The sequence below is a fragment of the Engraulis encrasicolus genome, chromosome 6 (genome assembly GCF_034702125.1).
Source record: "Engraulis encrasicolus isolate BLACKSEA-1 chromosome 6, IST_EnEncr_1.0, whole genome shotgun sequence".
Taxonomy (NCBI): Eukaryota; Metazoa; Chordata; class Actinopteri; order Clupeiformes; family Engraulidae; genus Engraulis; species Engraulis encrasicolus.
In genome coordinates this window covers 22362409-22388914 of record NC_085862.1, presented here as the reverse complement: position 1 = coordinate 22388914, position 26506 = coordinate 22362409, and the positions used below count along the sequence as shown (strand labels likewise).

Genomic DNA, 26506 nt, shown 5'->3' with positions numbered 1-26506 from the left:
TATCGCCTTGGCCCTATAGTAAAAATGTTCTACACCCAGTAAAAACACACTGTGTAAAATATTTTGAAATTTGGATGAAGTCTACCGGGGCCACCAGCCCCATGAAAATAGAAAATAATGGTGATAGTCAGAATCTTGGAATAGAAATGGACATTTTGCTGCATAAAGCTACCCAATAAAAAGCATATTGTCTCAGCTCTGTGATAAAAATGTTCTATACACAGTAAAATCACTCTGTGTAAAATATGTTGAAATTTAGATGAATTCTACCGGGTCCACCAGGCCCATGAAAATACAAAATAATGGTGATGGTGATGAGCAACCTGGATTCCAAAGCTGAAGTCCAGTGCCACATATTCCAAATGACATACCTAGTTTTACCTTTCCAGTTAGGGCAATTGGACAGGTAAAACCAGGTAATTTGAAATCTGTGGCACTGGATTGTGGCTTTTGAATCTAGGTTTGCCATTGTCTTAAAACAGAGGTGGACAAACCGCATGACACATTTGCCCCTGCCAATATAATGAACCAGCTGAGCCTAATTACCACTTAAGCCAGGTTGATGAGGTAATTAGTGAGATCACCTGTATTGGGAGCACAAACAGAAGGAATATCTAAGCAGGTTGTGTATTCAGTCGATCCACTTACACAGACTTCAGTCTCAGGACAGACTGATGGTCGAACTGCTATATTTAGCCAAATTTGCTCTTTTGCAACACAATATCAATTCTGCTGCCTTGGACCACTGCTAGTATCACGCAAGAGATTGCAAAGCTGCATGACTGACTGTTATATTTGTGTGTTTCACCTGTGGGCCTACAATTCATGGAGGAACATCTGTACCAAAGCCGTGAATGTTCCTTGGAATGCCTAGGCTACACAGCAGTCAATACAACTGTATTGAAGAGTGCCATTACTTCTTTATCCCATCGCCTGTGGTAGTATTTCACTTTACTCCATCAGATGAGTACCATAACTTACCTGAGAGGCCCTTGGCAATGGACTCTGGACCTGGTGATACCCATGACATACCTAGAAGCCACTTAAGTACAGGTTTTGGGAAGCCACTCTTTCCAACATCACATACAGTTATATTGTATGTACTCTATTGAACTACTGCAGGGATTTCTTAAAAAAACACAAGTCATTACAAGGAGCATTCACAGCTTTAGTACAGATGCTCCACCAGGTATTAACAGCTACCTGTACAATCCTGTAGGCCCACAGGTGAAGCACACAAAAGTCATACAACTTCGCAATCTCTTGCTTGATACTGGCAGTGGGTCAGGTGGTTCATTATATTGGCTATATTTGGAATATGTGGCACTGGACTTTGGAATCCAGGTTGCCCATCACTATCACCATTGTTTTGTATTTTCATGGGCCTGGTGGACCCAGTAGAATTAATCTAAATTTCAACACATTTTCCACAGAGTGATTTTACTGTGCATAGAACATTTTTTTATCACACAGCTGAGGCAATATGTTTTTATTGGGTAGCTTTATGCAGCAAAATGTCCATTTCTATTCAGGGCTGGTCTGGGCGATAAATGGGGCCCGGGCACCTTTGGATTTAAGGAGATTATTAGTGCTGGAGAACTGACTCACCGGTGGGCCCCGCACCCTCATGGGCCCCTATTTTCAGTAATGTAAAAAATAAATAAATGGGGGCCCACGAGGGTGCGGGGCTCACCGGGAAATGCCCGCCATGCCAGATGGCCAGTCCAGCCCTGTTTCTATCCAAGATTTTGACTGTCACCATTATTTTCTATTTTCATGGGGCTGGTGGCCCCGGTAGACTTCATCCAAATTTCAAAATATTTTACACAGAGTGATTTTACTGTGCATAGAACATTTTTATCACAGAGCTGAGACAATATGTTTTTTATTGGGTAGCTTTATGCAGCAAAATGTCCATTTCTATTCCAAGATTCTGACTATCACCATAATTTTCTATTTTCATGGGGCTGGTGGCCCCGGTACACTTCATCCAAATTTCAAAATATTTCACACAGTGTGTTTTTACTGGGTGTAGAACATTTTTACTATAGGGCCAAGGCGATATCTTTTCATAGGGGGCAACTGATGCACCCTAATGTAGGTATGTCCGGTATATCAGTCCCGACCGCATCCTGACACACAGGTCCTCTCTAGATGAATGGTGGGTATGATTATGTCAAAGTGGTGATGTCTCTGTTAAGTGGGAGATGAACCAAACTTACTCAAGCGAAGTAAACTGTAACTGTAAACAGTAGTCTGTTTAGTCTTGACGCCCTTGATCAGCTGAAAATCTGTTGACACATCGCAGTGACTTCAACTGCTGCAAACCCTCTCCTGGGGTTGTCCTCTGGGGCTAATGGGCTCTCTTCTGAGCAGCACATTGGCAGAGTTGCACTTGTGCTGACGTCTGCTTTGCTTGTATGTGGTCACTTTAAATTGTCCACATGGTTGGTATCAGAGACATGTGACCATCATCATTGGAAAGGCTATGTTGTGCAGTTTCAAATATGATACAATATGAAATGTGTTTTGTTTATTTTACATTTGAGCATTTGATTTGGAATGGCTGCAGTTTTCCCTCTTTAGATATTTTGTTGGCCCTTGTGTTGCTGTTTTACATACGCTTGCACATACGTTCACACCCAGTGCGGCCTATTTGCTTGGTCAGCCAGCACCTGTTTGTTACATAACACTTTGTACCTGTTACAGGTACTGGTAAGGCACCAGTGTAGCCCCACCCATGACTGGGCTTTGTTGCCCTAAGGAACCGTAGAAGACGTTTCTCTTTTTCCTCAAAGCACATGCTACCCACTACAGTACATTTGCTGCCATTCTCGAGTCCTCAAGTCATGAGCGTTTTGTGCTTCTCTTTTGCTCAGCCAAGCAGATGCAACCAATCCTTGTGTGATGGACTCATTACACTTACTCATCGAGTTTCATTGCTGAAGCGTACAACTGAAGTGCACACACACACACACACACACACACACACACACACACACACACACACACACACACACACCCGGTACAGTGTTATCTAATTCTGAAGTGGCCAGCCCAGGATGACAAGGCTCTATTCAGCAGTTCTGCTTGCGTGGCCAACTTGTAGCTGCAATATATGGCTCAACTACAACTCCGCTGTTACAATTTATTTATCCTTTCAATACAAGCCTCTCTAATGACCTTCAGTGTACAGTTCTCAGTTCGCTTTCTCTGGGCCGTTACATGAACATATCTTATTTTAGACAGCTCTTTTGAACGCATTGCACATACAGTAGGAATGCAACACAGAGCCGAGCGTGCACACACACACACACACACACGCATATATACATTTACACGTTTTTACACACATTTTACACACATTTACACGATTTTTTTCCAGCACACTCATGTCCTTGTCTCTTTCTCAGGTGCCGACTAAGAAGCTGAAGAAGTTCGAGAAGGAGTACCAGTCTCTGCGCGAGAGTCAGCTTACACAGGAGGACCCCATCGACAGGTATCAGGTGAGTGCTCTACTGCACACCTCCCATCAACCACCCTCCTAACCAATGAGGGGCAACCTGGAGTAAGTAGTTACAATCCAGTGCCACGTATTCCAATTGGCCTGGTTTTACCTGCCAAATTCAAACATGTGATTGGCACTATTGTAGCTATTGAATGTCGGTTGCCCACCACTGGCCCTCCCACCCCTCACTGCACTCCTGCCTGGCCAGGGTGTCTTTGTTGCCATGGTACTCACTTCTACCTTGTTGTCCTGTCCCAGTTCAGGTCTGTGTAGAGTGATCCACTACCCACTCCAGCCAACTGTTGAAGGAAAAAAAAGTGCAAGAGAGAGAGAAAGGCCTTCTTTTAATAAAGGCCAAAAGTGGTGACCTTACTAGAGTGTGTCAGAGGTCATGTCAGAGTAAGGAGATGGAGGTCGATGGCCTTACTTGACTATAGCGTATTATAAGAGAAAATGTGATCTTAAAGCCACGATCACCTTTAAGCCATGGTTTGGTTTCCTTAAACAGCTTTCCAGAAGTTTTGTTTTGTCATGTTTGGGAGGCTGATGAACTGAGCTGTGTGTATACCTCACAATGTCTACAGAGAAAAAGTATTTTTATTATCATTTCTTTTTTATTATGTTTGGCAAGTTGCGTTAAGGGCATGTGCATGTTTTTTCTTTATTTTTCTACAATGATGTGTCAGGTTCATAAGCTAAATTCAACTTCAGAGAGCAAAACAAAATGTGTATTGGTTATAAATAGGATGTATTTCCTTTTTTAAGTTTGTGTGGATCCTTCTTTTCCTACCATGTGTTCTATTTTTGTACCAAAGCGTATTTTTTTACACACAGTTTTTATAGATATCTTTTTCATATGAAGCGTGAAAAAATGCAGTGTTCATCATGTACGTTTTACTTTTTTCTCTCCATGCTTTGATATTTATTTTTTATAATTTGCCTAAATAAAGCCATTTTGAGTAAATAACCTCTGTAGTTAGGTCTCATTGGTAGGGTTGCAAGTAAAATGTATAGTTAGTTCAGTTTACAACCAGTTTATGATCTTTAAAGGTGAAGGCCCTATTTGTTCCTGTATTTTTATTATATTATGGATTTCTCAGATTACTTCAGTTAACCATATTCATTTTGTTTCAGTTACTACAAATGTTCAAAATTAATGTTGGTGCCTGTGACTACTTAGTATACTACTTGTCGCCAAAATGGCCAAAAACTATTTAAAAAAAAGATTTCATAGTAAAGCTATTGGAAGAATTTGGCTTTAACGCTCATCTGAAGTAGAAAGCAACTGTTTTGCATGCAACTGTCAATGTAATCATTTTAGTGCCTCTTAACACATTGACTACCAGCATGTCTTTGGAATTGAACCTGTTGAGTCCCCTGCAACAATTTTCAAAATTTTTAGAACAGCCACAGAATATTTTGTGTTAGACTGACGGGCACACATCAGGGCTTGTTTCCATTGGTGAAACTCTTCCTGCGTTCCCAAGTCAGCCCAAGCTAAGGGAGGGTCAGCGGGTTTTGTTATACATGCGTTGTTTAACTCTCTGAGTTCAAATTGAGGATCTAAATGTATTTATAGGCCCCAAGAAGTGTAGTTGCTACCAAGTAAACAATTTGATTACACAAACACCTGGATCAGTACTTATACAGTATGTATAGCCATATCTTCTGAATGGCTAGCTACTTATCGGTCATCACAGTCTGGAAAAGATTAGACTCACTTATGGAAAGCTGCTTGCTGCTGCTGCTATCACATCTGTTGTGCTATTTAATACTTACTGTAATAACACTCAAATATCGCGCTGTGATAAAATGCTCAGATGAAATATCCAAATCGTGACGTTGTAGGGGTTTGACTTTGTAGTTGGTTTCATGACCTGTGTCTGTTACCAAAATCACACAGGAGGTGCTTTAGAGTGTCTGTAAAATCGTATTTTTACCATTTGGGAGTCAACGTGTAGAGTAAAAAAAAAAACACAATTTTACCTGAATAGGAGTCAATATGTTAAGACTTCGCCCTTAACCAGTCTTTGCCACTAACCTGTGTATGCTCTTCTACATTTAGTTTTTCCTTTATATTTTGTTTTTCTTTATGTGTTTGTCAGAATGACATTTTAATGAACATTTCTGTCATGATGAGGGTATCCTGAGATGTCCTTCTGTGCAAGTTGAACACGTCCCACTCAGCAAAGCATATTACACCAGTGTCTCTCTCACACAGGCCAATAATCAGCTCTTATCTACTTCCTTCCTCTGCCACACACCCCACACCATCTGGCCAATAAGAAAAGGACGGTGTGTTTTAACTGAACTTCTAGATGGTTTACCAAAGTGAATAAGAGCAGGGCTCCTGTTATGCCATCGCTGGTGTGTGTGTGTGTGTGCGTGCATGTTGTGATGAGAGCGAACAACAATCTACAGGTGATAATAGCGCTGAGTCTAGGAGGTAAGCCAGATATTTAGTATTTCTACAACTGTGCTTCTTGCTAGCATCTTTCTCTCTTTTCTGTTACTTTGCTGTGTGCGCTGCTTTGTGGCTTTGTGGAAGTGTGCACACAGACTTGGTTTTCTGAGGTTAAGAAGTCTTGACCTCTCTGGCTTACACCTTCAACCAGTGAATAAATTGTTGATCCCCCAACATCTACTCAAAGTTGGGAACTTTTAACAGCCAGAAAGGAAAATTCATTTGAAGTAGTGCTTGATGAACTTGAGTACATATTCTCTACTCTGTACATACCATGACTTCACAATCAAAAAGGGCTCCTTCCCGCAATAATAGTGGCAACGTGGGGTTTCTTCACCTACCTGTCTCCGCTTTATATCCCACATTTTTTTTCCCCCATCATTTTAAGAAATTCCAGAAATCTCAGTACAACAGTTTGACATACTATGTCTCTTTGATAAATACCAGCAGCAGCACTCATGCCCAGTTGTTACTCTTTTTTTACTCATGTTAGCTCATATTGTCTGCCCTATGCTTTGGCCATGTTAGCTCATATTGTCTGCCCTTTGCTTTGGCCATGTTTCTTAAATGATTTGATAAATACAGACCGAGTAATGTGCCGTTTATGGACAGGAGCTAATAATTTAGTTAATGAGGGAGGTGATGCCTACTACTCCCCCCTTTTCATTTACGCGCACACAAACACACACACACACACACACACACACACACACACACACACACACACACACACACACACACACACACACACACACACACACACACACACACACACACACACACACAGCCTCTCTGCAAGCGTAGTAATATTTGACATTAGCTCTTGCCAATTTTATGAAAGGAGGGGCTGGGAAATAGGAGTCAGATGACTTGGCTTTTTTCTTCTTCCTGGCTATGTGCTAAGTCTATGAATGTCATGTGAGGCCATTAGTTTTAGAGCACGCTAGCAAACCCCCGGTCATAGGACCTACTGCTTGACCATAACGTGTGGAAAAAAAATGTAGTGTCGCCAATTCATACATACCAGAGATGAAGCTAAATTCTCCATTCATCCAAATGTAGCAATACAGTCACCAAGGACCCTGAGGACTTGCTACTCTATGTCTGCTCAATAGTAATCTGAAATAAGTTGTACAGTGTCTTCGTGGGGTTTTTTTTAAGCATACTTCTATAACTAAATTGTACTGATAACCCAAATGGCAGAACCTTTTAGATATAAATGTTGCACAATGATACATGTACAGTGGCTACATTACAGCTCTCCTGCTCTCCTGTGGTGCCAGCTGTTCAGATGCATACACACAGAATGTAATTGTTATATAGGTGTTTGTATTATTCTGTTACATTTGAAAATTTAACGATTTGTAATAAAGGCCCAAATTAAAGTTAGTGAAAGTACGTATGCATTTTTGGGATGCCCTATATTTTTAGTTTTATACCCATCTCATCAAAAACAGTAGGATGTTGTATAATTCATGTCCATGTCACATTTGAAAATGAATGTAAAATTGCTGAGCCTATCCAGAGGAAAATATTACTGTTTTGACATTGTGTTTTAGGAACCAATTATTGGATTTAATTAATATAAATGTATCATTTTCTACCCTGAAGAATTCTTTGTTTATGCAGTAAGTTTTGGTGTTCATCTGTCCAATGTAGCTCATTTTTCCTGATCTTGTGCTGTTCTTTTTCACCAAATGGTACCAGAGTAAAACTATAGTCTTTAGCAACAAGTATTTATAGGAAGGGAGTGATATTTTCCTCTTGGTAAGACTGCTGGTATCTGCTGAGAATTATCCAGTGCTTCAAAAAAGTAGCCTCTTTTGCTGTTTTGTATGTATTTCAGTATGCTATATGCTTGCCTCAGAGAGAGAGTGTCTAGCTGCTTTTGCAACGCTAGCTTGACCAAAAGCTACGCATTCTCTCAAGAGCTTTGTGTACGTTTTTGATATGTGTATGGTCTTACCCTCTCTGCATTATGTCAGCATCTTTCCAATATGGTATCTCGTGTGTGTGTGTGTGTGTGTGTGTGTGTGTGTGTGTGTGTGTGTGTGTGTGTGTGTGTGTGTGTGTGTGTGTGTGTGTGTGTGTGTGTGTGTGTGTGTGTGTGTGTGTGTGTGTGTGTGTGTGTGTGTGTGTGTGTGTGTGTGTGTATATGCACTTGTGTTCTCTGCCTGCAGAGAGAGAACCGGCGGCTGCAGGAGGCCAGCATGCGTCTGGAACAGGAGAACGATGACCTTGCCCACGAGCTGGTCACCAGCAAGATCGCCCTGAGGAACGACCTTGACCAGGTAAGCCTTGTTCAGAGGTGGCTCGATAAATGTAAAATATATCAGTGCCTCTGTTCTAGTAGACTGCTCCTAGCTCTTTTGCTTATGATTTTATAATTTATCTTACTTGATTACTTTAGTATTGTCCTTTGAATTCTCCCCATCCTTTGCTCTTGCACTTGAATACTTTGACACGTTTATACCCTTAAATTTGCAGTGTGCACCTGATATATTTTAATCATGAAGGAAATGAAGCTGTCTAGCTGTTAAACTGATACAAATATCACACATTTACACACATGTGACCATACATTTACTTGGATTCATTTGAAATTTCAGGCAGAGGACAAGGCGGATGCTCTGAACAAGGAGCTTCTTAACACCAAACAGCGTCTGGTGGAGACGGAGGAGGAGAAGAGGAGGCAGGAGGAGGAGACGGCGCAGGTAAGAGATGCTAATAGATATACAGTTGAGGACGATATTATTAGCCCCCCTCCTGAAATTAGACATTTCTCTTGATTTCTCAGTAAGAATGACCATTATTATTGTTTCTGTTATTCTGGAAACAAATACACTGATGGAGATAATGTTCAATGAGTTGAATTTGGATTTTTCTATTGTTACGATGAGTTTAAACAAAAAAGGGCAAAAATGACAAGGACAAAATTATTAGCCCCCTGATCTTTAATAGTCAATATGGCGGCATTTATGAACCAAAACTGACAACAGGCTCTGATAAGTTGCTACCTAGGTTGGCACATGCCCCACTAGGGATTTTGGCCCATTTCTTCACTGCAAAGTGTTCTAGTTGGTCCAAATCGCATGGATGCTGAGTATAGACATTAACCACAGACTCTCAGTGGGATTGAGGACTGGACTATGAGCGGGTGATTCCAATATCATGGTTTTAGTGTCCTTGAAGAACCTCTGAACTAATCTAAATGTATGCTTTGGGTTACAATGTTGTTGGAAGACCCAGCAATCCAGATTCAGACCCAGACTCCCTGTGTCTGAGGCTGAATAACAGACTAAACTTGATGCCCCGCCACTGTGTGTAACTGTAGAAACTGCTTGGCCTCATTAGACCAAAGAAGCATTGGACACCTGCCTAGATGATTGTTATTGACTTGGCCTCACCTGGAGTTATTTCCCCCACCAAGAAAGACAGTTGTTAGGGCTTGTCATCATATTGGGCTTTGGGGCCATCATCACAGAAGAACCCCTTTACTAAAGACAGTGCATATCAGAGTGTTATTGAGCTTTGCCTGTGAACATTTGAAAGTCAAAAATGAGTTTTGAACATCTCTGCTTTCATCTGATGATATTCAATTGCACCTGCTTTGATGCATGAATTCTGCTTCTGTCAGGTGAAGAAAGGGATAGGCCTTGAATCGTTATAAGATGGTTTCCACAATTAAACATGGTGGTGGATGCATCATTCTGTGGCAGCCTCAGCCACAGGAAACCTTGTTTGGGTGTACGGCACCATTAAAACTGAAAATTATGATAGAATGTGGAAAGTGACCTTGCAAAAATATGCTCATAGAGGGAGCTAAGATCTTCACTGGATCTTTCAATAAGATAATAACCCAAAACTAGCATCCAAAATAGTTCAAATGTTCCTCAAGGATACTAAAACCATGGTCATGGAGTGGTTCAGACCTCAATCCTTTAGATAGTATTTGAAGAGTGCTGAAAATGAATGTCCATCCTCAACATCCATGCCATTTGGACCAGCTTAACTATTTGCGATGAAAAAAAATGGGCCAAAATCCCTGGTAGGACATGTGCCAACATAGTTAACAACTAATCAAAGTGCCTGGTGTCAATTTTTGTTCATAAATGGCATTGTATTGACTATTAATGATAAGGGGGCTAATAATTTTGTCCTTGCCATTTTTACACTTTTTTGTTTAAACTCATTGTGAAAATGGAAAAGTCCAAATTTAACTTATTGGATACTATCTCCATGGTGTATTTGTTTCCAGAATAACACACATTTATTAATAATGATCATTCTCAATGATCAATGAAGAGATATGTCTAATTTCAGGAGGGGGGCTAGTAATATCGTCCTCAACTGTAGAACACATGATGTCACGTTAAGCCTTTTGGCATGGCCAACCTCAGGGGCAGCCATCTTAGTACAGGGTTCCAATGTTTTCACACTATGAACATTATGCTGGGAATTGACATTAAAAATACAAAAAATGTTGTAATCCCAGATGGATAAAATATATTTGCATAGTCCACATCAAACAACTTAAAAAAGGACAGGAAAACCCAGGACATGCAGGAATTATAAATTGATGGTTATGTACAGATCACCTTTTAACACCGTTTGTATGCAGGTGTATCAGAATAACCTTCAGGTCAGTCATGCCACTGTATCTTCTGAAGCTGAACAGTTGTCATGTTGTCGTTTTCAAATCTAAATGTCGTTTGAAAGTCTTGATCTGCTATTCCTCCTGTCTCTACTGCGTTCAGCTGAAGGAGGTCTTTAGGAGGGAACTGGAGAAAGCCGAATCGGAGATTAAGAAAACCACCGCCATCATTGCTGAATATAAGCAGGTATGCCTTACCTCACTCACACTCACACTCACACTTCCTCTTACATGATGGAGTATTTTTTGTAAAGCTGCCTTATTCCCAATATTATTTGTCAGAGGAAGACCCATTGATGGATAGATCTGTACCATACAGTATAGTGTGTCTGATGTGATGCACTTAAAGACAGAGACACAATAGACGGTAGTTTTACCCCACCACACCACACACGCACGCAACCCCCAACATCCCATCAACAGTGTCTTACATGAACGCTGTAAACCCGTATGAGATTGACGTATCTACAGTAGAAATGCCAGTGTTGACTGAGTCCATGTTTTGGGTTTCTTTCCGTTTAGATATGCTCTCAGCTCAGCACAAGACTGGAGAAGCAGCAGGCTGCCACAAAAGAGGAGCTGGATATTGTAAAGGTGAGTATGTGTAGCGCATGCCAAGTAGCAGAGTTCGGTGGTAGAACATTAGCAAGCGTCCTTCCAGAGGCCTCATACAGATGTGGTAGCAGCTGAGCTATCGGCCCAGACCTGTAGCTCAGCCAGAAGGTTGCCAGGAGTTCACCAGGTGGAGCCTGGAGTTTTGGGCTGCACACAGGGGGTGTGTTCCAATATGCGACATTGCCCCCTCCACTTGTGCTTGTGGCCTCGTACCAGGAAGTAATATGTCATGATGACATCAATGACAACAGTATTATATTTCAATATCTTGCAAGAGCTCAATTGTAAAGTAATTTTCTCATTTGCAAACTGGATGGTGAATGAAGAATAGTCCCCCAAAAATTGTTTTGGCTGTGAAAATGTATTGTTTTCTGCATGGAGGAGGGGCCAGGGGGCGGGGCGAGGCCACAAGCACAAGTGGAGGACGCAAGGTTGCATATTGGAATGCACCCAGGAAGACCTCAATTACCTCAGTATGGACCAGTGACTACTGGTAATAATAGAAGCAGCTTTAGGATTTTAGTGCAGGCAGCAGTTATCCTGGCTTTCACCACCAAGCTTATGGGTGATTGGTCTGACAACCTTCTCTGAGGCAGGAGGTCTTGGGGCATCCTGAAGCTCTTCATGGAAAGGGAATGGGTATGGAACAGTGGCGGCTGGTGGCTGAAGAGGAAGGGAAGGAGGGTACTACCCAGATATCAATTTCAGTGCTGGTGGCAGCAGTGGCATAAGCATGTATGACATTGATCTGAATGATGAAAATTATGTCATTTGAAAGTGAAAATTGTGTCAGTCTTCTCATACCAACCAAGGCTGAACAGGTGCACTTCGACAAGAAAGAACTGTTATGTCAAAGGTTAAATTTGCTAGTGTGTCAATTATTACACCTGCAATTGTGTATGTTTCCACTCAGTCACTGAAACAGTGCAGCACTGCACAATCTGAATGTAACCCATGTAGGTTTTGTCATCTGTTTTAACATGCTTTAGTCACACCTGTATCTGGTTCAAAAAGGTTTATAGCAAGAGAGCAATGGGACATTTTGGAATGTTAGGTAATATTACGTAGAGATTATTAAATTAGTTTAAATTAATCTGCATGTGTTTGTTTGGATGTGCTTGGCAGAGCAAGATAATGTCGTGCGAGCGCTGTCGAGAAGTCTTCAGTAAGGACGGCGCTCTGCAGATCCCGGCTGCTGCGGCAGGCGAGAGGCGTCTCTCGGAGCAGGACGAGGAGAAGGACTCTCTTAACACCCAGCTCAGGGAACTAGAGCTGGAGCTGGCACAGACCAAACTGCAGCTGGTGGAGGCCAAGTGCAAGATCCAGGTGGGTCTTCCTCCTGACCGGGGGAGGGGGGGTTATACCAATAATCTGGTTCAGTTGTAAAGCGGGTGTAGAGCTAAATCACCTAATAGAAGATCCTGGAGTCTAAATGATGGCTGCAGGTATAGCTATTAGCAGGTTTACCACCTTCTGTAGGCTAATGAAGTCTACTGTATCACTCTATGTTTTAGTATACCACCCTGACTGGGGCTGCACGATATTTGGAAAATGTGATGTGCCATTGTTGATTACTGCCGTAATTACATGACATGCGATGTTTAAATGTCCCGTGCTTTTCTTCAATATACCTTTTTTTCTAGCATTTAAAATTGGTAATATATTTCACAATCTAGGCTGAAGTTTTAAACCACATGTGAGATGCAGGCTGAACCATCTGACTAGGGAAGCACAATAGTCAGAAAAATATTTGCTATAATGGCACTGACATATTTAAATAGCTCATGCTTTGCAAAGTTGGTGATGTGAACAAAATCATTGAACTGCAACATAGACTTAACTTTTACTGATCCTTTAACATAGCAGAGATGAACATTCTGATTTGTTTTATTCTCTCTCTCTCTCTCTCTCTCTCTCTCTCTCTCTCTCTCTCTCTCTCTCTCTCTCTCTCTCTCTCTCTCTCTCTCTCTCTCTCTCTCTCTCTCTCTCTCTCTCTCTCTCTCTCTCTAACTTCACCAGGAGCTGGAGCATCAGAGAGGAGTCCTGATGACTGAGGTTCAGGCAGCCAAGAATTCCTGGTTCAGCAAAACCCTGGGCTCCCTCAAGACCTCCTCCTCGTCCCCCTCCTCATCTTCCAGCAGCCAGCAGCAGACCCCTCCGTCCCCCAAAGAGGGCTAACGGGGTGGCGGGGTGGGAAGGGGTTATTACTTTGCCATGCCCAGGAAGGGAACTGCTCCTAGAGAGGCGGCTTTGGAGGTAGTATGGGGGACGCACAGAAGATTCTCACCAACTTCACATCCATCACCACCAACTACTTCCACTACCACCACCACCAACACCACCCCTGAAATGCCTATTGACTATTTGGAGGATGAGTGCTTCTCATACAGGGCTGTGTTCCAGTTATCGGTGTGGACTAACCCCCTCCAGTGGTGCCACACCCAAATGGCAGCATGTCAAGTCCAGTTGTGAGTACAGGCACTCTGGGAGGACGTGTGGGAGTGAGTGGGGTCAGCATTGGAGGAAGTGCATTAAATGCCAGAATGCTCTTGTGTTCATCACGTTTAATATTTAATTTTCCCGGCCTGGTCTCTGTCTCTCCGTCTGTCTCTCCGTCTCTCTCTCTGTCTCTCTCTCTCTCTCTCTCTCTCTCTCTCTCTCTCTCTCTCTCTCTCTCTCTCTCTCTGAGTGCCTGTGTCAAGAAAAAGCCATTGTAGCTACAGCAGTTAATGTCGTCATGGTGTGACAGACGTGAAAGAGCTGAAATGACCTGAGCAGCTCGACACTGTAAGCAGCTACAGGCTTGGAGCAGTAGAGAGACCTTGTTGCTGTGAACACACAGCTCAGCAGGGCCATCTAGTGGACACAACATTACTCACAAGCAAGGCGCTAGGGCTTGGGCCAGAGTAGTTACACTGTATCAACATAGAAGCCAATGAGATGCCGGACAGGCCTCTTCAATTCCACTGGGGGATAGCAGAGGATGTGCACTGGCTCCTCCGGCACAGCCTTGGCTAGTTTGCCAGATTTTGAAGCAAACAAACACTGGTAACCTCCAGCTCTGTTTGACCAACCCCTGCACTACTTTTAAATGATGCTAGATATGCGAACACTGCTTTTCAGAGTATCTTTTTCTGTGTAAGGAACTCTATGGTAAATGTAATTATAACAAGCAATTTCAGTTCAGCCCTTTCCAGTAGAAGCTTTAATGTGTAGAGCACAGTCATCTCAGCTGAGCTTTCTGGAAGGGGGTGCTGCTTTTGACAACATTAAAAGTTCTTTTGTGTTTTCTATATAGGTATAATAAAGGATACTCGTCATATAAATGTGTTTAAATAAATGTCAAACTTTTTTTAATCTTGTACAGTTAAAAATGGAAGTGCTTTTGTTATTTTTTACAATTTTGGAGTTGAATATCCTCTCTCCACATGTCGTTTGCCCAAAAAAAAGCACAGTGTGTCATGTTCAGTCCAGATTCCGAATCTGAACGTGCCAAGTGACATTCCGAAAATGCTGTGTCATAATTCAGGCTGAAATCTTTCCGTTCCTCATCTCCAAGTTGTCTGAACAGTTTGATAGTTTGTGCATTCGCTTATTTGTTTAAATCACAGGTCAACCTGGTGTGCAAGACTAACATAATGTTTCACCTTTTAGTATTGTCTTAAAAACTGTCATTGGAGTGTGTAAGGTTAGGGTATCCAGAACTATACCCAGACCAGTTTTCTACTGATTCTGTGTTGTCCAGGCTTTCAAAATGATTCACAGCCGATGTAGAGGACTGATGAGTCTCCATAGATCTAGAACACTAGATGTTGTATCCATCTTTTTGTCATGGCCAGCCTTCATATTCCTATGTCCTTCACACTTTTGGCAAAGATGTTTTTCCGATAATCTTTGTATGACCTTGTCACCAATTGATGTTCACTCAAGCAGACTTACCCCTGTACAAAGATGGCAGCCATCAAATTGAGACATTTGTTCCAATAGATGGGAGTAGTCAACATCTAGTATTCTATGTCTATGGTGAGTCTCCACACAGGGGCAAGTTGCCCAGCCAGGAAACCCATGCAGACTGTCGCCATGTAAAATTTAGTCTGAATGGTTCAGAATCCTCAAGATGGGCAGCCATGATGTGCACTTGTTTCCAGTCAGTGGTCTGCAACTATTGCAGGCATTTGGCAGAATGATACAAGTGCATTTGGTGTACAAACAAACGTTTTTAAACTACTATTTTATCATAACTGCATGGGCTTGTGTACACTAACATCACCTCAGTGTTGTGAACACAATTTTATCATTCATTTATACTGTTGTCTAAAAAATAGAAGAACATTGTACTTAACCAAAAAAAAAAAAAGATAACAATCTTTTCAATGTTAAAGTATGTTTCACCTGGAGGGGTTCTGTGAAGTGGTATGCAGTCATTATGATGGAGAGGTATAACAATATTCACTCAGAATGGTGGTGTGCTACATGTGCCTGTGGGCAGTTAAGTGTGGGGTTGCATATCTGCTTCTCTGCTGCCATGTAGGAATGGCAAAGACTGTCTAGTGATCTCTGTGCATTACTCATGTTAATTTTGATGTTTTTTTCTGTACAATAATGACCTGACAAATTAATAAACCTCTCTGTTCTCGGATATTGTGTTCTGAATATTGTATCAATGCGTAACATTCATATGATAGTCAGGGCTAGTTAGTGTTTTGGCCTCTGCCACATAAATAGGCCTATACCTCCATACTATAGAAGTACATGTATATACATCAGGGATGGGCAAGGCAACTGCTGGCTACTAAGTTAATCTGTTGAAATTATACTGTTGGCCGACAGAGAACACTTCTAAATTTGTTCGGCAATCACTTAGCAACCAACTGCACCTCGTATATGCAAGTTGCGGTCAGATCCGCGGTAATCTGGCCCTCCAATGGTCACGATGAAAATATGTAGCCCTCCTTATCATGAAAGTTGCCCATCCCTGATGTACATTGAGAAAAAATACAACTTTCTGACAAAACCAGTGTAAATGTAGGCAAGCAAGGACAAAATGAACTTGGCAATGCTGTAGAGTCGCCCTATGGTGCAGGTAAACAAATGAACATGAAACAAATGAGTGTCAACCAATGAAATTAGCCAAGCAAATTAATTGAACCAATTAATAAACTAATGAATGAAACACCACTTGTTTGTGAAGCAATGAAGCAGTGAATCATGAGTCAAAGTAAAAATGCCTGATTCATCCAGCTATTGAGTCAATGAACCACTGAAATGAATGAATCAGTGGATCATGTATCATCCAGCACTGGTTCAGGAAATCAATCAAGTTAATTCACCCGATCAATAAACTAATGAATGAATGAATAACCACACAGTCTTGAATCACTGAACCAGTGATCCAGTTTGAATGGACCACCACTGGTTCATGAATCATTGAACCAGTGATCCACCACTAGTTCATGATGAAACCAGTGAGCCAATGAAAAAGCTAAACCATTGAAATGAACCAACTGAACCACTGGCTTATGAATTCATTGTTTCACGATCATTTTTATTTGTAAGCAGTGAATCAAAGAACCAAATCATTGCACAAGATCAGATAAGTAAAGCTGCAGAGTAATGATGCAGATGACGATGGATGAACTCAACCAGTTAAACCACTGAACTGTGTAGAGTATAGAGTGTAATTATTGTCTCCAGTTGGAAATTTGTCTTGGGCTTCAACAATCACTGCATTGCATGCAGTAGGCCTACTCACTTACATACCATGCATACAACATAATATGAAGAACATAAAAAACATAAAAAATATAGAGACCATCAAAAACTGTGCACTGTCTGTGCATGGCATGTCTGTCTACCATTTAGCATACTTATGGCATTAGGGATAAAAGAGTTCTTAAATTTGTTTAGTCTGCAGTTCAACCTTCAGCGCAGTTTTAACCAGATGCCCAACTGAACAGTCAGATTGCCATATCACATTTGCATATAATTTTGTCCTTGTCATTTTTGCCTTTTTTTTGTTTGAACTCGTTGTAACAATCCAAATTCAACTTATTATCTTCATAGTGTATTTGTTTCCAGAATAAAAGAAACTTGTTAATAATGGTCATTCTCACGGATAAATCAAGAGATATGTCTAATTTCAGGAGGGGGACTAATAATATCTTCCTCAACTGTACATGTTACGCAAAAAAGTAATACATTACAGTAAATAATGACTTTTGTGCTACCCTGCATGTTGTAATCCATACGGATATTTTGGCCAAATGACAGATCAAGATAATATTGTCTGAAGCAAAACATTTTTTATTATAAATTACATTTAATAATGAATTAGACAAATACAATACAACACAAAAAAAAAACGGTTTTATTGCTGTGCTAGAGCGCTTGATCAGGTGCTTGGTCAGGTTCTTCACTGGGATACAGCAGACAGGACTGAGGCCAGTCTTTTGAAATGTCCTCATCATCATCCAACTATAAGAAAGAATTTTCCGTTACTTTCACCTGTTATTCAGGTAACAAATTTACTTACAACAACATACTGTAAGTGCCTCATATCACACTTAAAAGTTCTTATCAAGGCTTAGAAGCTTAGAAACTTAGAAGCATTGCAATAAAATAATTCCTGAGAGATGGTAAAATTATTATTACTCCTAATCTCTGATAATAATGTGTGTACAGTATATGCTCATTAAAGTGGCACACTTTTTGTGCCATCAAAATTTGTCATGGGGCATTTATGTATGCTTTTGCGTTCTGTGTATTTCAAACATCCCACATTCCATCAACTATAGTGCTACAAAGTACATGTTCACTGTATTGAATATCACTTTTAAAACAACTCACGGCAAAGTGTTCCATCATATCATCCAATGCTACAATATTTTCAGATTTTCCTGGAAATTGAAAGACATTGAAAAGAAACAATGAAAAAATGGTTCTATTTGTCACCATTGGAAATAAGCCTTCACAATAAATGCATACCTGCATTAAGCATTTTGTGTAGCAGATACGGATTTTGACATCAAACTACGGCGCTGTCACTTCAAAATACGCGAAAAACCAATAGCAAAGTGTGTTCATGGGCCCTTATAAATTGCTCTGTAGACTTGCAACCAGACAGAGCCGTAGACATGGCTCTGCTTGCAATTCACCTTTGGCTAAGGCCCGCCCTAAAGTGCTTTTTGACCAATCACAGCGCAGCAAAAGGACGACCTCGGACAAACCTCGGACAGTTTTGACAGCGCTCCATTGAACTCAATGCTGAAATCGCATGTTTCAAGTAGTTAGCGAGATACGGTCGTATTATTATTAAAATATGATTGGAAATTGTGCCTGGGGTATTTGTGACAAAGGTGCAAGTTTCCCCGCGATGTAACAGGTGGTAATCGCTTTCCTCTTTACCTAAAATTGGAGTAATATTACTAGCAGCTGAGTAGTCTGCCTTGAAGGGTCTCGGCAGCCTCATACTCGACTAGAAAGCACACGGATCAAAAACATACTTTGTGTGCTCCGATCATGCCACCATCTCATTCGTGTCACTTTTCAGTAAGGTTGTAAGCAAACCATGAACCTGTTTCAGAGTAGGATTTTGGATTTCTGATCTAATTAATGAAGAAACACCGCTAGCAAAGTTAACTATCGGTCACGGCAGGAGTGTTTTGACTAGCAGCTGATGGACGTGATTTTGTTAAGCTACTGAAGATATAAACGCCAAACGTTAATGTTACACATTGCTGTGGTAGCTTTGAAGATTACTACAGCCACCACGTTGTGTGATTTCGTTTTCGTCTAGCAAGTTTGAGTCAGGGCTCAAAATATATGCGAGCTCAGCTTACCATGGTGCTGGTTACAATGCCTATCGATAGGCCTACCCATGTGAGAAGAGCCCATAACAACAGCTGTGATGCATCGCCAGAGCCGTGGGAACTCGTCTGTGACAGGGGGTGCAGGGGTGCAGGGGGTGCAGGCATTTTTTGCACGGGGGCTTTTGGGGTCCTCCCCCAAGAAAATGTGTGTCTTCGATGCAATTTCCTGCATTTTAATGCATTTTAATGCATTTTAATCAGTGTCCGAATGACGGACGTCTGGCTACCCTATGGGGGCTGAAAATGGTCAGAAAAGTTATTGTGCTTGTAACCCATTGCACCGCTAGTTCCCACAGCAGGGGGTGCGGCCGCACCCCCTGCACCCCTACTTCCCACGGCTATGTACATCGCATGACCGTTCAGAAAATAAATAGGCTACTTATATTCACAATACTATGAATGGCGTTTTTTATTTATTTATTAGGGGTGAATAACTGCTGCGATTTGCAGTCACTGCATAAATCACGTTGATATCTCAGCATTGAAAGTTTATCTGTCCGACCTAGCAACTGTAACTAAAGAGGGCGGGGCTTAGCCAAAGGCGAATTGTCTCGCGCTGGCCTTTCCATTGGCCAGCAACGTGTGGTGGGAATATTGACCAATCAGAGCGCTAGAACTAGTTTGGATGACTCCATTTGTTATGCTGCGCTCCTCTCGAGTCGAGGCATCAGCTGCCGACAGAAAGTTTGCTTCGAAATCTAATCACACAAGCAGAGAGACTGGTTAATGTACTCCTATAATCTCTGAAACAAGTGTCCTCCTCCTGTCGTCATGTATTATTGGTACAGTCGCTGTAGTTTTACAAGTGAGCACCGTCGAAATCACCGTTTCAAAGGTAAATGGACTTTGAGAAAGGTAGCCTGTATTAGAATAGTGAATTGCGTCCAGTTGCTAAATCCCTAAACTTATGAAAATAAATTAAGGCCTAGTATGGGGCGCCGTTTGTAAAGCTGACTGTGCTGAAAATTTCAGCAACATTTTGTCACATTTAGCTGAAATTCCATCAACATTTTGTCACATTTAGCTTAAAACAGTGTTTTAAAAACGGTGTGAATTTTTCAGACTCCCCCTTTTGCACATTTAGAACAATAATCTAAATAATAATCTAAATAATGTAGCTAAATGTTAAATATATATCTAAATAGCATATAAAAATGTTACATCTAAATGTCAAGTCTAAATAATAAATCTAAATCTAAATGTTAAATGTAAATCTTAAATCTAAATGTTAAATCTAAATATTAAATCTAAATGTTAAATCTAAATATTAAATCTAAATGTTAAATCTAAATCTAAATGTTAAATCTAAATCTAAATAATATATCTAAATGTTAAATCTAAATGTCAAATCTAAATAATAACTCTAAATCTAAATGTTAAATATAAACTTAAATCTAAATGTGGAATTTAAATCTAAATGTTAAATCTAAACCTAAATGTTAAATCTAAATGTTAAATCTAAATGTCAAATCTAAATCTAAATATTTAGATTTAACATTTAGATTAAACATTTTTGTGTTTGTAACTTAACTTATCTAAATGTTAAATCTAAATGTTAAATCTAAATCTAAATATTTAGATGTAACATTTAGATTTAACATTTAGATTTAACATTTAGATTTAGATTTCACATTTAGATTTAAGTTTATATTTAACATTTAGATTTATTATTTAGATTTGACATTTAGATTTAACATTTAGATTTAACATTTAGATTTATCATTTAGATTTAGATTTAACATTTAGATATAACATTTAGATTTAACATTTAGATTTAATATTTAGATTTAACATTTAGATTTAGATTTAACATTTAGATTGATATTTAACATTTGTATACATTATTTAGATTTAACATTTATTGTTCTAAATGTGTAAAAAGGGCAGTCTGAAAAATTCACACCATTTTTACAACACTGTTTTAAGCTAAATGTGACAAAATGTTTATGAAATTTTTAGCACAGTCAGCTTTACAAACGGCGCCCCATAGCTGAGGTCTGTCGTAATGATTCACCCAATGTTTCGCCGTATTTGACGGCAATATGTTGTTGCTTGTTTTGATATTGGACCGACACGAGATTACTTCCGAATGAGAAAATGTGTCGATGACCGCGCTATAAATTAGCAGATTAGCAGCAAACTAAATTCGGTTTCCCTTAGCGCCGGATCATTTTAACTCGGGAAAATAAAGCGATAGTTCTAACGGTTGTGCTCGGAGTAGGTCTACATCCGTAACCTACCATGACACCGTATAGGAATACTGTTCCCCCCCCTTAGTCATGGCCCATTCTGTGAACAGGTGTAACAGGTCGTGCGTCATACCAAATATGCATCACTCCACGACTACTATCCGTAATCACGTATGGCAATCTATTAATAAAATCAATTCTCCTATCATATATGTGCCGAACAGTGAACAATAGCCAACTCATGACGGCAGATGAGGGTAGATAGGCCTACTATTATGCAGAGAAGTGAAAAAAAGAAGCGATGCCCCTCAAAAGTTACCGTGGAAGTTCCAAGAGCATTGGCCATTAGCCCCCGTCCCTCAGTAGAGCCACTACATGACGCATTTTGTACTGAATGAATGCTGAAAGTGTGATTTTGATGTTAGCCCCCAAAGTAATAATATTAACCTGATATTATCCTAGCTTAGATAACACTTGTCTTTATCTTTTTCTCTACTGCTGATGCTTCTTCACAGTAGGTGACAACATCACCATTTATTAATATTGGGGGAGATGATGTAAGAATCATTACAATTCAACTTTTTGTTCATAAAAATCACTGAAATGCCTCGGTATTTTATAATCAAATTATACATTTTCCTACATGTACCTTCTACAGCCAAAAATAATCAGCAAATGCTTCAATTTCATACTCAATTCCAGCTCCTTAACACCCCCCAAGTGACCAAATGCTCTGTTTGGCTGGTACATAGGATAACTTAATAGCCACTTAGGCCTACTAGCCAGACTGGTGGTATGTTTGACTAGTAAGATTAACAGCCATATTGGCTGGTGATCAGTAAAGTTAATTTAGAGGCCTCCAGCACACTATATCATAGCATTTTATTGGTGTTATGGTGTGAAACAAACAAAAAAATCTTTCATGAAAGTTTAATAAATTATGGTAGTTCAAAGTACTGTGAAAAGCAAGATAAACTATTTGCCAGATACACGGGATGTTAGGCTAAAATGCATTAAAATGCAGGAAATTGCATCTAAGAAAAGCATTTTTTTCTGGGGGAGGACCTGAATGAAGTGTCTCATATCTTCCCTGTTGACATTTGGCAACCCTAGGTGTAGGGCAGACTACGCAAAACACAGTAGCCTCTCAGATGGGCCTGCCGGCGACCCCGTTTGTTTGCCATGCCAAGTTGTTGCGCCGTGAATTGCCGCGCCGCGATAAGTTGCTACTCAATTTTGTTTTTAAAGGTTGGCAGGTATGTAAATGGGTTTTCAAAGAAAAATTGAAAGAAAAGGTATTAGACACATAATGTGAAAGATAAAACACATAAGTCCTACAGCCTTACAAGGAATCGAAAGCATTTCTCTTGTAACTCTTTGTACTCACTCTGGTGATGCCACAGATTGACAGAGCAGACTCCTACACTAATCAGCAGCATTACAACTCCAATGGAAATCACCACTGATCTCCAGACCAGCGCGCTGAAAAAAAGCATGTTACTCAAATCAGAAACATCAACATAAACATAACTGTAGTGAACTGAACGAAATGAAATGCAGCATGGCCATACCTGTGTTGGGTCTCAGCACTGTCTGTGTTGTTTGAAGATGCAGTAGGAGAGTACAGTGTAGTGACAGAGCCCATGGTGGGGGCCGCTGATGACAAATGTGTGCCTGGTGTTGCCCCACTCGTCCTTGGACTTACTGCTTCAGTGCTCGGCACTACAGAAGCTGCCATGGCATGTGTTGTGGAGTCCATAGGGATGATGGTGGTGCCGACAGGTGTGCTGCTTAGATACACTTGTGGAGAAAATGTGACTTTGGAGCTAGGTGTGCTCTCTGGATTTACAGATGTAGCCATGTGTGATGTTGATGTACTGTGTGAGGGGGAAATGCTAAAGATTGTGTGTGGCGTTTGGGCTGATGAAACTGGAGACGACACTGACAAAACACTCTGGGTCGTAGCTGTTCAAACAAGAAAATGTAGTCAGTGAATCCTGTTTATGACACCAAAAAAATGTGATTGTAATTGTGAAAAATAACAGTAGGCCTCATATAAGAGGAGAAGTCCCTCTTCATGGCACATGGGAATATGACAGCGAGCATGACCATGGGGTCAAAAGCAGTTAATAAGAGATTCAGACCTATGTATTAAAGTTACCTGTAATGTTGATAAGTTCATCAGGTCTCCTTGTCACATTAATATGCACAGGCGCCTGTAGGCCACCAGCTGAACACCAGTACCATCCAGTGTGCTTCCTCTGCAATTTCACCACAGTTACGTTAAAAACTCCGCTGCCGTCATCAGCGATTGTGAAAGATGGCTCCTGTGATGTGGTCGAGGTCAGTCCAGATTTACATGAGAGCAAATCTCCACTCTCACACCACATTTTTTCGGAACTCTTCAATCTGTCCGTATACGAGCAGGTAATGGTTGCATTGGCTCCCTCTTCAACAGACACCATGTTCTCTCTGACAGACAAATCTGGAGGATCTGAAACAAGTTTCCAGTTAACTTGACATAATGCAGGTGGAATGTCAGAGGTCAGAATAAACTGGTCAAACTATCAAATCACCAATTTCTTAGTTTGGATAATTGGGATCAGCTGGTCAAAAAAGAATAAACATCTATTAAAACCACAATGTAAAAAAGGTTGGCTTAAATCAATCAAGCACTGCTCCTCTACACCACCAAAACATCACATTTCTTGCCAACTCAACTGTTTTTTATTTGCAAATGCAGATCCAGTGTCCCTTTTGTTAAACCATTTTCCTCTCAATATTAATTATTTTAAGTTTTCATAACCCCACAACCTACCTTCAGTCACCTCCACTTCCATGGATGCTCTCACACTATCCCAGGCACTTCTCTTCACAGCACACCAATAGCGGTCAGTGTCCTTTTCTTGGAGGTTGGTCATGGTGATGGTGAAGAACTGCTCCGAGGGGTAGTCCGTGATGGAAAACCCTTCTGTCCTGGGTTTTGATGTGGTGCGGCCAAGTTCTCTACACACATTCCATCTGCGTCCCTTGCACCAGTATTTCATGCGTTGCTGGAACATGCGATGGTAGTGGCATGGGATAGTGACAGAGCCTCCAGCCTGCACGGCCACTTTGGAGACTGTCCATAGGCTGTTGGTACCTATAAGTGACATGGTGACAGGGGAAACTGGAAATGTTTTGTCTAGTACAGCACATTCAGACATTCTGGCCTATAGCTAAGACTATTGCATTTTATAACAGCTGTCATAATTACAGTAATAGGACTACTAATCAGATTACAGCAACAAAAATCTTGCCTCGGGTCATTTGGATTTCAACTTATCATAAAGAAGAAAAAATATATCTACGTTCTATTTTAACTTCATGATAGAAAGAACATTTCTATTGAAGAAAATCACTGATTCGGGGGCGCTGTGGCGCAGCGCACTAAGCCCCCCACATTTAGGCTTACATGCCCAAAGGGCCCCAGGTTCGAGTTCGTCTGTCTGTCCATTTCCCAGCCCTACCCCATCTCTCTCTCACAATTGTTTCCTGTCTCCTCTCATACTGTCCTATCATAATAAAAAACAACCCCCCCTGCCCAAAACACATACAAATACTATTAAAAACAACAATAATAATAATAATAATAATAATAATAATAATAATAATAATAATAACAATAATCACTGATTCTCTGCATATGTTCACTTCCTCTAGAATCTAGAGTCTAGATCATAATGTAGATGTAGGCTGTTTAACATGGTTACTAAGACATCTGAAAATGTCACCAAATTGCGGAGGGAAGTACATACCTTGAAATCCATGGACCAGTAGGAAAAGAGCTGTTTTCAGAATCAACATCGCTTTCTCATTTTGTGTGTTCGATACACACCCTTCCATTTAATCTCAGCTCAGCTCCTAAAGTGTTTGTTTGGAAGATTCAGTAGTGCTACTTGTCCTACAGCGGTCAATGCAAATGTGAAGAGATTTCCTGACTACTATGCTTTTCCTTCCACTTCCTTAAATCTTTTCAAATGACTGCTCAGTACACACACACACACACACTCACACACACACACACACACACACACACACACACACACACACACACACACACACACACACACACACACACACACACACACACACACACTCCCCCTCCCCACTCTCTCTCTGAGAGTAATATGTTGTGCCAGTAACCATGTTGCAACATCTGCCTTTCCATGCCTGACCACACATGACGCAATTCATACAACGGATATCCTGATGGGTAAACAGGGACAAGAGTCTTTACAAATATTGTACCCTACCTAAACTGACCCTACTGACCCGTCAGAAAATAATACCAATAATAATAATTTCATAAATTCATTAGATGAGTAAACTGAGTAAAAACACTGGGGATATGCTGTGCTTGCCCTGCCATGCCCCCAAACAGTAAAATAAGTAAAAAGGAATCCCATATAGCCCAAAGGTGAAATCAGGCAGGATGAATGTTTACTTTGGATTACAATGTTTACAACAGGGGCATTAAGGAACTACGGCTTTATTGGGGTACTGTCCATGGGCCCCCTTAATGGGCCATGCTTTCCTTCTATGATTCGATCTACTGTCCAACCAGTGTTCTCTTTAGTGCTCAAGAATCAGACATTGTTCAAAACAATAATTTATAGAGCAGGGAGAGCAATGTAGGGCCTATCTTGGGTTGTACGAGTGCTTCTCATATGGGAGAGAGGGGGGATATGCTTTTTTCCTCCTTTCCATAGTGGGGTTTGCCTAGGGTTTAGATCTACACTGTAGTTCTTTAGGTTGTTGTGTTTGGTTGTAATTCGGGTACGAGTGGTGTATGTTTAAAATCGAGTAGGGCCTAGAGCGGCTCCCTATTGTAGGCCCCTACTGTATTTCAGGCTGTATAGTGGGGGGAGGCTACATTTGAGACATGTCTGAAGATCACTTTTTTGGAAATGTCTTTAATATCGTCATTGGCCAAAAATAAATAAATTAAATTGAATTAATGTTTTTTTTTTTTTTAAGGCTTATCCCCCCTCCCTTTTTTCCTCCAGTTACCTTCTCTTTTCACTCAGAGTAGGCCTACTCACTGATTTCACTAGATGGCAGTCATGCTCCAAGTTCAAGAAGTCGACGCTTGTGATGACGACGTGTGTTGTTTGTCGTTTGAGAGCTTTCATTGGTCAAGATTCTTACCCCGCCATTGGAACCTGG

General features: G+C 40.7%; 2 protein-coding genes across 3 annotated transcripts in view; one reads left to right on the top strand and one right to left on the bottom strand.

The window, feature by feature from the left end:
• The window catches only part of rabgap1l (RAB GTPase activating protein 1-like), a 106477-nt gene extending 90597 nt beyond the window's left edge, over positions 1–15880 (top strand). Inside the window, exons 20-26 of the mRNA XM_063200953.1 lie at positions 3414–3506; positions 8153–8263; positions 8582–8686; positions 10730–10813; positions 11149–11220; positions 12367–12567; positions 13261–15880. Coding sequence (XP_063057023.1) covers positions 3414–3506; positions 8153–8263; positions 8582–8686; positions 10730–10813; positions 11149–11220; positions 12367–12567; positions 13261–13419 — 825 coding nt within the window. The 3' untranslated portion in view covers positions 13420–15880. The remainder of the gene's footprint in view (positions 1–3413; positions 3507–8152; positions 8264–8581; positions 8687–10729; positions 10814–11148; positions 11221–12366; positions 12568–13260) is intronic.
• Positions 15881–16751: 871 nt separating this feature from the next.
• LOC134450903 (CMRF35-like molecule 7) lies at positions 16752–26490 on the bottom strand. 2 transcript variants are annotated; one of them, XM_063200951.1, is made up of 7 exons: positions 26383–26490; positions 25096–25201; positions 24117–24440; positions 22870–23792; positions 22686–22780; positions 18088–18137; positions 16752–17715 (listed from the first exon to the last, which is right to left on the bottom strand). In XM_063200951.1, the coding sequence occupies exons 2-4, from the start codon at positions 25181–25183 to the stop codon at positions 23443–23445; spliced, it is 762 nt and encodes a 253-aa protein (XP_063057021.1). In that variant the 5' UTR covers positions 25184–25201; positions 26383–26490; the 3' UTR covers positions 16752–17715; positions 18088–18137; positions 22686–22780; positions 22870–23442. The 2 variants fall into 2 exon arrangements, with proteins under 2 accessions (XP_063057021.1, XP_063057020.1); XM_063200950.1 differs by lacking the exon at positions 26383–26490 and having other exon boundaries at positions 25096–25313.
• Between the last annotated feature and the right edge of the window lie 16 nt (positions 26491–26506).

Excerpts from the sequence above, each read along its gene's own strand:
- LOC134450903 (XM_063200951.1), bottom strand. The coding sequence starts at position 25,183 with ATGGAAGGGTGTGTATCGAACACACAAAATGAGAAAGCGATGTTGATT. Across the intron at positions 24,441-25,095 it reads ACTGGTCCATGGATTTCAAG|GTACCAACAGCCTATGGACA; the intron begins GTATGTACTTCC and ends TGTCACTTATAG. Across the intron at positions 23,793-24,116 it reads GGAAGTGGAGGTGACTGAAG|ATCCTCCAGATTTGTCTGTC; the intron begins GTAGGTTGTGGG and ends AACTTGTTTCAG.